This window comes from Panulirus ornatus, chromosome 73 (assembly GCF_036320965.1).
Source record: "Panulirus ornatus isolate Po-2019 chromosome 73, ASM3632096v1, whole genome shotgun sequence".
NCBI lineage: Eukaryota > Metazoa > Arthropoda > Malacostraca > Decapoda > Palinuridae > Panulirus > Panulirus ornatus.
This window is the reverse complement of record NC_092296.1, coordinates 11,354,814-11,369,734: the sequence shown is the minus strand read 5'-3', so window position 1 is coordinate 11,369,734 and position 14,921 is coordinate 11,354,814. Positions and strand designations below refer to the sequence as shown.

General features: G+C 42.0%; 1 protein-coding gene across 2 annotated transcripts in view; it reads left to right on the top strand.

Annotated features, from left to right (window-relative positions):
- The window catches only part of LOC139748282 (dnaJ homolog subfamily C member 25 homolog), a 191,819-nt gene that overhangs the window by 72,534 nt on the left and 104,364 nt on the right, over positions 1–14,921 (top strand). For both annotated transcript variants that reach the window (XR_011712624.1, XM_071661256.1), the window contains exon 3: positions 7,720–7,908. Coding sequence is in view for 1 of the 2 variants with exons in the window: in XM_071661256.1 (XP_071517357.1) it covers positions 7,720–7,908 (189 nt within the window). In the remaining variant the exon portion in view is untranslated. The remainder of the gene's footprint in view (positions 1–7,719; positions 7,909–14,921) is intronic.

Genomic DNA, 14,921 nt, shown 5'->3' with positions numbered 1-14,921 from the left:
CAAGAGAAGGCATAGAGGAAGAAAAAATGGGCAAGTGAGAGTTGGAGCAAAAGGGTATCAGAAAACTTCAGGGAAAATATGAAACTGTCTGGAAGGTGAATTGTGTGAACACAGAACAAATGGGAACATCTGTGAAAAAGTAGATGAGGAAATGTTCATTGGCAGAGAGGAGATACAGTTAGTATTCTGAGACTGCTTAATGTGTTAGAGTATAGGATGGCAGATGCAGGGTATTTGGAATGTGGAGGTATATGAAGAGAGAGTCATGGCAAGTGGTTTGGTAGAAAGAGAAGAAGTAATGAAAACCTTACATAAGATGTGTGGCAAAGCAGTTGGAGTTGATGGGATGGCACTTGAATTTCTCAAGAAAGGGAATGAATCTTGCTGACTAGTTAGTAAGGAATTTCAGTACATGTATGACTTAAGGTGATGTGCCTGAGAGTTGGCAGAATGCCTGTATTGTGTTTATTGTATAAAGACAAGAGGAGCAAATATTCAGAGATATAAGCTTGTTTAGTATACCTGGTAATTTATTTGGCAAGAGTGGTGACTGAGAGAGTTGTGGCATAAACCAAGCATCAGACCTAGGGGAAACAATGTGGTTTAAGGAGTGGTAGAGGATGTGTGGATTAGGTGTTTGCTTTGAAGAATTTGTTTTTGAGAAATGTTTTGAGAAAGAAAGGATTTTTATGTAGCATTCATAGACCTGGGAAAAGCATGAAATTGGGTTAACTGAGGAAGATATTACAGATACGCATCGTGGGAGAAGAGCTACTAAGTTATGAAGAGTTTCTTTCAAGAAAGTGAGGTATGAGTTTGAGTATGAAGAGAAGATGGTGAATGGTCCCAAGTAAAGGTGGATCTGTGGCAAGGGTGTGAGAAGTCACTAATTCTTGTTTATGGATATTCATCAATCTATGGATGGGGTGGTGAGGGATGAAAATATGAGAGTAGTGTAGAGAGAGGCAGGTCTGCAGTCTATTAGGGGTGAGTCAGCTGCTGTTTACTGATGACACAGCTCTGGTGGCAGAATTAAGTGAGGAACTACAGAAGCTTTTTTAGGATAGTGTGCTAAAGAAGAAAGTTGTGGGTTTAAAAGAATGAAAGTAAGGTTATCAACTTTGGCAAAGGAGAGAGACAGGTTGGTTAGAAAGTGAGTAAATATGAAGAAAATGAAGGAAGTGGAGTGTTTTAGATACCAGAGAGTGGACATGACAGTAGATGAAGCCATGGGATGGGAACTGAATTCAGCTTAGATCTGGGTGCCCTGTGAAGTGAGTAGAAAGAGAGGTCACTGTACTTGAAGGTATGTTTGATGGTATGGTACTCCCAACACTGCTGTATAGATATGGGGCATGGGCTGCCCATAAAAATTTTATGGAACAAGGTGGATGTGCTGGAAAGTAAATGCTTGAGGTGTATGGAGAATTGACCGTGTAAGGTATTACAGTAAGAGAGATGTGTGGTAGTACAAAAAGCACATTAGAGAGACCTGGAGTGATTGTGCTAAGATAGTTTGGACATATCAAAATGATAAATGATGGAAGACTGATAAGAGGGAGACAGTATAGGAGATGAAAGGATGGAATGAAAAATTCTCTGAGTTGTCAGGGCCAGAACACGCAGATGAGTTTAAGGCAAGCAGAAAGTGGAGTAATGTGGTATACAGGGGGGAAATTTGCTGAACCAGGGTATATGAACCAACAAGAGGTCTGTGGGGATTAGATGTGGATAGGGGGCTCTGGTTTCGGAATATTATACTTGACATATTGAAAGTGGATGCAAACAAATAATGGGCATTCTCTTTCTGTTCCTGGCAGTACCATGATGCAAGGAAATTGGCATACATATATGAACTTTTTTTATTTTTTCTTCCAAACTTATTTGCCATTTTCGCACCTTAACAAGGTAATACCAGGAAGTGATGAGTAAGCTTAAAGATGAGATATCTTCACTTTGCCTTGTTCTCTGTTCCTTCATTTGGAAAACAATATATATATATGACAGGGGAGGAGAGATTTCCAGCCCTGCTACTCACACCTCTCTTAGTAGTCTTCTAAGTAGCACAGGAGATAAGTGGGTAGAATTCTTTCAACTCTATCCCAGAAATGATTATCATATTAATACTATCATTATCATCAATGCAATTTTCTTTTCTTTCATATTTGATTGCTGTTTCCTGAGTTAGAAAGGTGATGCCAGGAACAGAGGAGAGGCTGATCCACTCACATCCATTCTCTACTATTATTACTATCATGTGATACTGGGAAATAAAGTGGAAGAGTACTGGAGGGAAAGAAGTGGCAGAAGAATACTTGGAATGTTGTGTTCAAGGGAGGCATGTAAGGAGGGATAAATGGAGACTCTTTTTGCTGAGGACCCACCCTTGATGGGAGTTCTTGGACGGTGTCAGAGATTGATGAAAAGAGCATTTTTTTTTATTACTGTTATATTATCCCTAGGGATTGGGGAGAAAGAATGCTTCTCACGTATTCCCTGTGTATTGTAGAAGGCGACTAAAAGGGGAGGGAACAGGGGGCTGGAAATCCACCCTTTCGGTTTTTACTTTTCCAAAAAGAAGGAGCAGAGAAGGAGACTAAGTGAGGATTTTCCCTCTTAGGCTCAGTCCTCTGTTTTAAACGCCACCTTGCTAACACGGGAAATGGCAAATATGCATGAAATTATCATTATCATTAATACAATCCCAGGACCCACCACCCCCACCCCACCCACCCACCCATAAAGCTACTACAGCTTCAAGGCTGCACTGGACTCTTTGGAGTGAGAAGGTCCTAAACAAAGATGCATTCCTATCTAACTAACGAGGATGATACAGCTTACCACAAGTGACTTATCACTCATGGTCTAACCAGTTGTAGGCAAAGTCCAATAAGGCCAGCATTTTAGCTTTTTCCACGTATTTGCCATTTCTTGCATTAACATTGTACATTAATACTAAGGAAAAAGGAAATTAGCCACATTTTTTTTTTTTTTTTTTTTTTTTTTTTATACCTCGTCGCTGTCTCCCGCGTTTGCGAGGTAGCGCAAGGAAACAGACGAAAGAAATGGCCCAACCCCCCCCATACACATGTACATACACACGTCCACACACGCAAATATACATACCTACACAGCTTTCCATGGTTTACCCCGGACGCTTCACATGCCTTGATTCAATCCACTGACAGCACGTCAACCCCTGTATACCACATCGCTCCAATTCACTCTATTCCTTGCCCTCCTTTCACCCTCCTGCATGTTCAGGCCCCGATCACACAAAATCCTTTTCACTCCATCTTTCCACCTCCAATTTGGTCTCCCTCTTCTCCTCGTTCCCTCCACCTCCGACACATATATCCTCTTGGTCAATCTTTCCTCACTCATTCTCTCCATGTGCCCAAACCATTTCAAAACACCCTCTTCTGCTCTCTCAACCACGCTCTTTTTATTTCCACACATCTCTCTTACCCTTACGTTACTTACTCGATCAAACCACCTCACACCACACATTGTCCTCAAACATCTCATTTCCAGCACATCCATCCTCCTGCGCACAACTCTATCCATAGCCCACGCCTCGCAACCATACAACATTGTTGGAACCACTATTCCTTCAAACATACCCATTTTTGCTTTCCGGGATAATGTTCTCGACTTCCACACATTTTTCAAGGCTCCCAAAATTTTCGCCCCCTCCCCCACCCTATGATCCACTTCCGCTTCCATGGTTCCATCCGCTGACAGATCCACTCCCAGATATCTAAAACACTTCACTTCCTCCAGTTTTTCTCCATTCAAACTCACCTCCCAATTGACTTGACCCTCAACCCTACTGTACCTAATAACCTTGCTCTTATTCACATTTACTCTTAACTTTCTTCTTCCACACACTTTACCAAACTCCGTCACCAGCTTCTGCAGTTTCTCACATGAATCCGCCACCAGCGCTGTATCATCAGCGAACAACAACTGACTCACTTCCCAAGCTCTCTCATCCCCAACAGACTTCATACTTGCCCCTCTTTCCAAGACTCTTGCATTTACCTCCCTAACAACCCCATCCATAAACAAATTAAACAACCATGGAGACATCACACACCCCTGCCGCAAACCTACATTCACTGAGAACCAATCACTTTCCTCTCTTCCTACACGTACACATGCCTTACATCCTCGATAAAAACTTTTCATTGCTTCTAACAACTTGCCTCCCACACCATATATTCTTAATACCTTCCACAGAGTATCTCTATCAACTCTATCATATGCCTTCTCCAGATCCATAAATGCTACATACAAATCCATTTGCTTTTCTAAGTATTTCTCACATACATCTACCTACTAATACAAACATTATAATCTCTGGAGCATCACAACTCACGAAACACTTTTACGTATATCATTTGAATTCCTAGGCATTGTATGTCCTATTTCTCAAACTGCATGTATATTGTTAATATTACAACTCCATTTTACCAAACTTATCTTTAACAAAAAAAGCTGCAATAATTGTCAGTCATTAAAATCACCATCAACTGTATAACACTATTTTTTCTTCATGAAAATATCTGAGTCCTCAAAAAACTTCTTGCCTGAAAAATACATTTTCAGAAAACCCTAGTTAGAATTACCCCATTCACTGATCAAAAGCACTAAACTCTACAGATAATATTTCTTGTTTTTTCGTAACTGATCACAGTCTCCCACGTCAGTGAGGTAGCACCATGAACTCATGAAGAAAGGCTACATCCACTCGCATCCATTCTCTAACCGTCATGTGTAATGCACGGAAACCACCTTGTCCACAAACCTTTCCCTGGTTTATTCCAGACACATAAGTTTTTTATTGTAGTAATGATATTTTATATGCTTGTGGCATGAGAAGCATGGGAGGTGGGTTGATTAGAAAGGTTAGTGAGTGTTGGGATGAAGAAATAAGATTATTTGTGAAAGAGAAGAGAGAGGCATTTGGACGATTTTTGCAGGGAAATAATGCAAATGACGGGGAGATGTAGAAAAGAAAGAGGCAGGAGGTCAAGAGAAAAGTGCAAGAGGTGAAAAAGAGGGTAAATGAGAGTTGGGGTGAGAGAGTATCATTAAAGTTAGGGAGAATAAAAAGATGTTTTGGAAGGAGGTGAATAAGGTGCATAAGACAAGGGAACAAATGAGAATATCATTGAAGGGGGCAAGTGGGGAGGTGATAACAAGTAGTGGTGATGTGAGAAGGAGATGGAGTGAGTATTGTGAAGGTTTGTTGAATGTGGATGATGATAGAGTGGCAGATATAGGGTGTCTTGGTCAAGGTGGTGTGCAAAGTTAGAGGGTTAGGGAGAATGATTTGGTAAACAGAGAGGAGTTAGTAAAAGCTTTGTGGAAGATGAAAGCCGGCAAGGCAGCAGGTTTGAACGGTATTTGCAGTGCAATTTATTAAAAAAGGGGATGACTGTGTTGTTGACTGGTTGGTAAGGTTATTTAATGTATGTATGACTCATGGTGAGGTGCCTGAGGATTGGAGGAATGCTTGCATAGTGCCTTTGTACAAAGGCAAAGGGGATAAAGGTGAGCACTCAAATTACAGAGGTATAAGTTTGTTGAGTATTCCTGGGAAACTATATGGGAGGGTATTGATTGAGAGGGTGAAGGCATGTACAGAGCATCAGATTGGGGAAGAGCAGTGTGGCTTCAGAAGTGGTAGAGGATTTGTGGATCAGGTGTTTGCTTTGAAGAATGTATGTCAGAAATACTTAGAAAAGCAAATGGATTTGTATGTAGCATTTATGGATCTGGAGAAGTCATATGATAGAGTTGATAGCGATGCTCTGTGGAAAGTATTAAGAATATATGGTATGGGAGGCAAGTAGTTAGAAGCAGTGAAAAGTTTTTATCGAGGATGTAAGGCATGTTTACGAGTAGGAAGAGAGGAAAGTGATTGGTTCTCAGTGAATGTTGGTTTGCGGCAGAGGTGCGTTGTTTAATTTGTTTATGGATGGGGTTGTTATGGAGGTATATGCAAGAGTTTTGGAGAGAGAGGGGCAAGTATGCACTCTGTTGTGGATGAGAGGGCAGTTGTTGTTTGCTGATGATACAGTGCTGGTGGCTAATTTGGGTGAGAAACTGGAGAAGCTGGTGACTGAGTTTGGGAAAGTGTGTGAAAGAAGAAAGCTGAAAGTAAATGTGAACAAGAGCAAGGTTATTAGGTATAGTAGGGTTGAGTTACAAGTCAATTGGGAGGTAAGTTTGAATGGAGAAAAACTGGAGAAAGTGAAGTGTTTTAAATATCTGTGAGTGGATTTGGCAGCGGATGGAACCATAGAAGCCGAAATGAGTCATAGGGGGGGGCAGGGGGCAAAAGTTCTGGGAGCATTGAAAAATGTGTGTGAGGCGAGAACATTATCGTGGAAAGCAAAAATGGGTATGTTTGAAGGAATAGTGGTTCCATCAATGTTATATGGTTGCGAGGTGTTGGCTATAGATAGAGTTGTGCGGAGGAGGGTGGATGTACTGGAAATGAGATGTTTGAGGACAATATGTGGTATGAGGTGGTTTGACTGAGTAAGTAATAGAAGGGTAAGGGAGATGTGTGGTAATAAAAAGAGTGTGGTTGAGAGAGCAGAAGAGGGTGTTTTGAAGTGGTTTGGTCACATGGAAAGAATTAGTGAGGAAAGATTGACCAAGAGGATATATGTGTCAGAGGTGGAGAGAACGAGGAGAAGTGGGAGACCAAATTGGAGGTGGAAAGATGAAAGATGGAGAGGAAAAGATTTTGAGTGATCGGGGCCTGAACATGCAGGAGGGTGAAAGGTGTGCAAGGAATAGAAGGAATAGAAACAATTTGGTATACTGGGGTCGACCTGCTGTCAATGGATTGAACCGGGGCATGTGAAGCATCTGGGGTAAACCATGGAAAGTTTTGTGGGGCCTGGATGTGGAAAGGGAGCCGTGGTTTTGATGCATTATACATGACAGCTAGAGATTGAGTGTGAACAGAGATTGAGTGTGAACGAATGTGACATTTGTTGTCTTTTCATAGTGCTACCTCGCGCACATGCGGGGGAAGGGGGTTGTCATTTCATGTGTGGCGGGGTGGCGACGGGAATGGACAAGGGCAGACAGTATGAATTATGTACATATGTATATATGTATATGTCTGTGTGTGTATATATATGTATACGTTGAGATGTATAGGTATGTATATGTGTGTATGTGGACGTGTATGTATATACATGTGTATGTGGGTGGGTTGGGCCATTCTTTCGTCTGTTTCCTTGCGCTACCTCGCTAACGCAGGTGACGGCAACAAAGTTTGATAAATAGATGAAATAAATATAATTTATGTGTGAATAAGTGTAAGAAAATGATTGCTTATCAGTAGCATATAAATTCAATCAGGAATGAAGGTGATGCCAAATGACCACAGATTGTCCACATGGACAGCTGAGGTTGTGACAGCTTTGCTTTCTGATGGTTCAGTGTTACACAAAATTTGTTTTAGGTGCAAAATTTTTGAAAATTTTACATAGATTACCTTCAGGCTTTGTTTATAAGATGTATATGAAACAAATGAATTTTCTGTGCAGACTGTGCTCCCATCCCCAAGATATCTCATTATATATATGCAGAATTCCAAAATCCCCTCAAAACAAAATTCTAAACATTTCTGGGCCCAGGCATGTTGGATATGGGATACTCAACCTGTATATATTGATTTTTGCTTGACAGTTATGATATTCTACGAGATGATGAAGCCAGAGAAGACTATGACTACATGTTGGATCATCCTGAGCAGTTCTACCAGAATGTTTATCGAGCATGGCGCAGACGCATGGCACCCCATGTTGATGTCAGAATTGTGTTAGCAGCTACTATCTCCTTTATATCTTTAGTGCAGTATTATAATGGATGGACAAAGTAAGTGTTTGTTCCTTTAATGTAAATAGTGTTACTTTTACATGTTCATTTACTTTGAGAGCTCTGTACATTAGTTTCTGTAAAAATGATACAATGGCATTGTGGGATAGGGCAGAAAGAATACTTCTTATATATTCCCTGTGTGTCATAGAAGGCGACTAAAAGGGGAGGGAGCAGTGGGGTTGGAAATCCTCCCCTCCTGTTTTTCATTTTCCAAAAGAAGGAACAGTGAAGGGGGCTGAGTAAGGATATTCCCTCTAAGGCTCAGTCCTCTGTTCTTAATGTTACCTTGCTAATGTGGGAAATGGCGAATATGTATGGAAAAAAGTTTGTGGGTAAACAGGGAAATACATAACCTGAGGTTTTTGCTTCTTTTGTTCATTATTTTTTAGCTTATTTATTTTTTATTATACTTTGTCGCTGTCTTCTGCTTTAGCGAGGTAGTGCAAGGAAACAGACGAAAGAATGGCCCAACCCACCCACATACACGTCCACATACGCACATATACATACTTATACATCTCAACATATACATATATATACACACACACAGACATATACATATATACACATGTACATAATTCATACTGTCTGCCCTTATTCGTTCCTGTCAGTCATCCCGCCACAGATGAAATAACAACCCCCTCCCCCACATGTGCACGAGGTAGCACTAGGAAAAGACAACAAAGGCCACATTCGTTCACACTCAGTCTCTAGCTGTCATGTATAATGCACCGAAACCACAGGTCCCTTTCCACATCCAGGCCCCACAGAACTTTCCATGGTTTACCCCAGACGCTTCACTTGCCCTGGTTCAATCCATTGATAGCATGTCGATCCTGGTATACCACATTGTTCCAATTCCTTCTATTCCTTGCACGCCTTTCACCCTCCTGCATGTTCAGGCCTTGATCACTCAGAATCTTTTTCACTCCATCTTTACACCTCCAATTTGGTGTAAAGATTGACCTTTTGGTCAATCTTTCCTCACTCATTCTCTCCCTGTTACCAAACCATTTGAAAACACCCTCTTCTGCTCTCTCAACCACACACTTTTTATTACCACACATCTCTCTTACCCTTTCATTACTTACTCGATCAAACCACCTCACACCACATATTGTCCTCAACATCTCATTTCCAGCACATCCACCCTCCTCTGCACAACTATATCTATAGCCCACGCTTCGCAACCATATATCATTGTTGGAACCACTAACCCTTCAAACATACCCATTTTTGCTTTCCAAGATAACGTTCTCGACTTCCACACATTCTTCAATGCTCCCAGAACTTTCGCCCCCTCCCCCACCCTATGATTCACTTCTGCTTCCATGGTTCCATCCACTGCCAAATCCACTCCCAGATATCTAAAACACTTCACTTCCTCCAGTTTTTCTTCATTCAAACTTACCTCCCAATTGACTTGTCCCTCAACCATACTGTAACTAATAACCTTGCTCTTATTCACATTTACTCTCTGCTTTCTTCTTTCATACTCTTACCAAACTCAGTCACCAGCTTCTGCAGTTTCTCACATGAATCAGCCACCAGTGCTGTATCATCAGCAAACGACAACTGACTCACTTCCCAAGCTCTCTCATCTGCAGCAGACTGCATACTTGCCCCTCTTTCCAAAACTCTTGCATTCACCTCCCTAATAACCCCATCCATAAACAAATTAAACAACCATGGAGACATCTCGCACCCCTGCTGTAAACCAACATTCACCGAGAACCAATCACTTTCCTCTCTTCTTACACGTACACATGCCTTACATCCTTGATAAAAACTTTTCACTGCTTTTAACAACTTGCCTCCCACACCATATATTCGTAATACCTTTCACAGAGCATCTCTATCAACTCTATCATATGCCTTGTCCATATCCATAAATACTACATACGAATCCATTTGCTTTTCTAAGTATTTCTCACATACATTCTTCAAAGCAAACACCTGATCCACACATCCTCTACCACTTCTGAAACCACACTGCACTTCCCCAGTCTGATGCTCTGTACATGCCTTCACCCTCTCAATCAATACCCTCCAATATATTTTCCCAGGAATACTCAACAAACTTTTTATTTTTTTTTTTTTATTATACTTTGTCGCTGTCTCCCGCGCTTGCGAGGTAGCGCAAGGAAACAGACGAAAGAAATGGCCCAACCCCCCCCCATACACATGTATATACATACGTCAACACACGCAAATATACATACCTACACAGCTTTCCATGGTTTACCCCAGACGCTTCACATGCCCTGCTTCAATCCACTGACAGCACGTCAACCCCGGTATACCACATTGCTCCAATTCACTCTATTCCTTGCCCTCCTTTCACCCTCCTGCATGTTCAGGCCCCGATCACACAAAATCTTTTTCACTCCATCTTTCCACCTCCAATTTGGTCTCCCTCTTCTCCTTGTTCCCTCCACCTCCGACACATATATCCTCTTGGTCAATCTTTCCTCACTCATCCTCTCCATGTGCCCAAACCACTTCAAAACACCCTCTTCTGCTCTCTCAACCACGCTCTTTTTATTTCCACACATCTCTCTTACCCTTACGTTACTCACTCGATCAAACCACCTCACACCACACATTGTCCTCAAACATCTCATTTCCAGCACATCCATCCTCCTGCGCACAACTCTATCCATAGCCCACGCCTCGCAACCATACAACATTGTTGGAACCACTATTCCTTCAAACATACCCATTTTTGCTTTCCGGGATAATGTTCTCGACTTCCACACATTTTTCAAGGCTCCCAGAATTTTCTGCCCCCTCCCCCACCCTATGATCCACTTCCGCTTCCATGGTTCCATCCGCTGACAGATCCACTCCCAGATATCTAAAACACTTCACTTCCTCCAGTTTTTCTCCATTCAAACTCACCTCCCAATTGACTTGACCCTCAACCCTACTGTACCTAATAACCTTGCTCTTATTCACATTTACTCTTAACTTTCTTCTTCCACACACTTTACAAACTCAGTCACCAGCTTCTGCAGTTTCTCACATGAATCAGCCACCATCGCTGTATCATCAGCAAACGACAACTGACTCACTTCCCAAGCTCTCTCATCTGCAGCAGACTGCATACTTGCCCCTCTTTCCAAAACTCTTGCATTCACCTCCCTAATAACCCCATCCATATACAAATTAAACAACCATGGAGACATCTCGCACCCCTGCTGTAAACCAACATTCACCGAGAACCAATCACTTTCCTCTCTTCTTACACGTACACATGCCTTACATCCTTGATAAAAACTTTTCACTGCTTTTAACAACTTGCCTCCCACACCATATATTCGTAATACCTTTCACAGAGCATCTCTATCAACTCTATCATATGCCTTGTCCATATCCATAAATACTACATACGAATCCATTTGCTTTTCTAAGTATTTCTCACATACATTCTTCAAAGCAAACACCTGATCCACACATCCTCTACCACTTCTGAAACCACACTGCACTTCCCCAGTCTGATGCTCTGTACATGCCTTCACCCTCTCAATCAATACCCTCCAATATATTTTCCCAGGAATACTCAACAAACTTTTTATTTTTTTTTTTTTATTATACTTTGTCGCTGTCTCCCGCGCTTGCGAGGTAGCGCAAGGAAACAGACGAAAGAAATGGCCCAACCCCCCCCCATACACATGTATATACATACGTCAACACACGCAAATATACATACCTACACAGCTTTCCATGGTTTACCCCAGACGCTTCACATGCCCTGCTTCAATCCACTGACAGCACGTCAACCCCGGTATACCACATTGCTCCAATTCACTCTATTCCTTGCCCTCCTTTCACCCTCCTGCATGTTCAGGCCCCGATCACACAAAATCTTTTTCACTCCATCTTTCCACCTCCAATTTGGTCTCCCTCTTCTCCTTGTTCCCTCCACCTCCGACACATATATCCTCTTGGTCAATCTTTCCTCACTCATCCTCTCCATGTGCCCAAACCACTTCAAAACACCCTCTTCTGCTCTCTCAACCACGCTCTTTTTATTTCCACACATCTCTCTTACCCTTACGTTACTCACTCGATCAAACCACCTCACACCACACATTGTCCTCAAACATCTCATTTCCAGCACATCCATCCTCCTGCGCACAACTCTATCCATAGCCCACGCCTCGCAACCATACAACATTGTTGGAACCACTATTCCTTCAAACATACCCATTTTTGCTTTCCGGGATAATGTTCTCGACTTCCACACATTTTCAAGGCTCCCAAAATTTTCGCCCCCTCCCCCACCCTATGATCCACTTCCGCTTCCATGGTTCCATCCGCTGACAGATCCACTCCCAGATATCTAAAACACTTCACTTCCTCCAGTTTTTCTCCATTCAAACTCACCTCCCAATTGACTTGACCCTCAACCCTACTGTACCTAATAACCTTGCTCTTATTCACATTTACTCTTAACTTTCTTCTTCCACACACTTTACCAAACTCAGTCACCAGCTTCTGCAGTTTCTCACATGAATCAGCCACCATCGCTGTATCATCAGCGAACAACAACTGACTCACTTCCCAAGCTCTCTCATCCCCAACAGACTTCATACTTGCCCCTCTTTCCAAAACTCTTGCATTTACCTCCCTAACAACCCCATCCATAAACAAATTAAACAACCATGGAGACATCACACACCCCTGCCGCAAACCTACATTCACTGAGAACCAATCACTTTCCTCTCTTCCTACACGTACACATGCCTTACATCCTCGATAAAAACTTATACCTCTGTAATTTGAGCACTCACTTTTATTCCCTTTGCCTTTGTACAGTGGTACTATGCAAGCATTCTGCCAATCTTCAAGCACCTCACCATGAGTCATACATACTTTAGATAACCTTACCAACCAGTCAACAATACAGTCACCCCCTTATTTGATAAATTCCACTGCAGTACCATCCAAATCAGCTTCCTTGCTGGCTTTCATCTCCTGCAAAGCTTTTACTACCTCTTCTCTGTTTACCAAATTATTCTCCCAAACCCTCTCACTTTGCACACCACCTCGACCAAAACTCCCTGTATCTGCCACTCTATCATCAAACTCATTCAACAAGCTTTCAAAATACTCACTCCATCTCCTTCTCACATCACCACTACTTGTTATCACCTCCCCATTAGCCCCCTTCATTGATGTTCCCATTTGTTCCCCTGTCTTATGCACTTTATTTACCTCCTTCCAAAATTTTGTTCATATATATTCATTTGTTCACATATTCAGTCCGAATCATGTGTTTTGATTAAATTATGTACTTCCCATGTATTTCCCATGTACCGTAGAAGATGACTAAAGGGGGCGGGAGTGGGGGGCTGGAAACCCCCCTCTCCTTGTATTTAAATTTCTAAAAAGGGAAACAAGAAGGGGTCAAGCGGGGAGTGCTCAGATTAGGGTGTCTGAATGTGTGTGGATGTAGCTAAGATGAGAAGAAAGGAGAGATAGGTAGTATGTTTGAGGGAAGGAACCTGGATGTTCTGGGTCTGAGTGAAATGAAGCTCAAGGGTAAAGGGGAAGAGTGGTTTATGAAAGTCTTGGGTCTAAAGTCAAGGGGTGGTGAGAGGACAAGCATTAAGGAAGTAGTAGCAGCACTTCTAAAGCAGGAGTTGTGGGAGTATGTGATAGAGTGTAAGAACATAAATTCTAGATTGATGTGGGTAAAACTGAAAGTGGATGGAGAGAGATGGGTGATTGTTGGTGCCTGTGCACCTATCATGAGAAGAAAGATCATGAGGGGCAAGTGTTTTGGGAGCAGTTGGTTGAGTGTATTAGCAACTTTGATGCACAAGACCGGGTGATAGTGATGGGTGATTTAAATGCAAAGGTGAGTAATGTGGCAGTTGAGGGTATAATTGAACATGGGGTATTCAGTGTTGTGAATTGAAATGGTGAAGAGTTTGTGGATTTGTTTGCTGAAAAAAGACTGGTGATTGGGAATACCTGGTTTGAAAAGATAGATATACATAAGTTTACATATGTAAGTAGGAGAGATGGTCAAAGGGCATTATCGGACTATATGTAAATTGCTAGGCATGTAAAAGAGAGACTTTTGGATATTATTTTGCTGAGAAGGGCAGGTGGAGGGATGTTTGATCACTATCTCGTGGAGGTGAAGGTGAAGATTTGTAGAGGCTTTCAGAAAAGAAGAGAGAATGTTGGGGGAGGAGAGAGTGGTGAGGGGTAAGTAAGCTTGGAAAGGAGAGTTGTGTGCAGAAGTATCAGGAGAGATTGAGTGTAGAATGGCAAAAGGTAAGAGCAGATGATGTGAGGGGAGTGGGTGAGGAATCGGATGTATTTAGGGAAGCAGTGTTGGCTTGTGCAAGAGATGCATGTGGTATGAGAAAGATGGGAGGTGGGTAGATTAGAAAGGGTAGTGAGTGGTGGGATGAAGAAGTCAGATTTTTTGTAAAAGAGAAAAGAGAGTTGTTCCACTGACATTTGTAGGAAAGTAGTGCAAATGACTAGGAGTTATATAAAAGTAAGTGGCAAGAGGGCAAGAAAAAGGTGCAAGAAGTGAAAAAGAGGGCAAATGAGACTTGGAATGTGATAGTATCATTAAGATTTAGGGAGAATAAAAAGATGTTTTGGAAGGTGATAAATAACATACATAAGTCAAGAAAACAAATGGTAACATCGGTGAAGGGAGCAACTGGGGAAGTGATAACAGATAGTGATGGAGTGAGTAGTTTGAAGGTTTGTTGAATGTGCTTGATGATAGAGTGGCAAATGTAGGGTGTTTTGGTTGGGGTCGTGTACGAAGTGAGAGGGGTCAGGGAGAATGATTTGGTGAAGAAAGAAGAGGTAGTGAAAGCTTTGCGGAAGATGAAATCCGGCAAGGCAGCAGGTTTAGATGGTATTGCAGTGAAATTTATTGAAAAAGGGAGTGACTGTGTTGTCCAGTGGTTGGTAAGGATATTCAATGTATGTATGGATCATGGTGAAGTGCTAGAGGATTAGTGGAATGCATT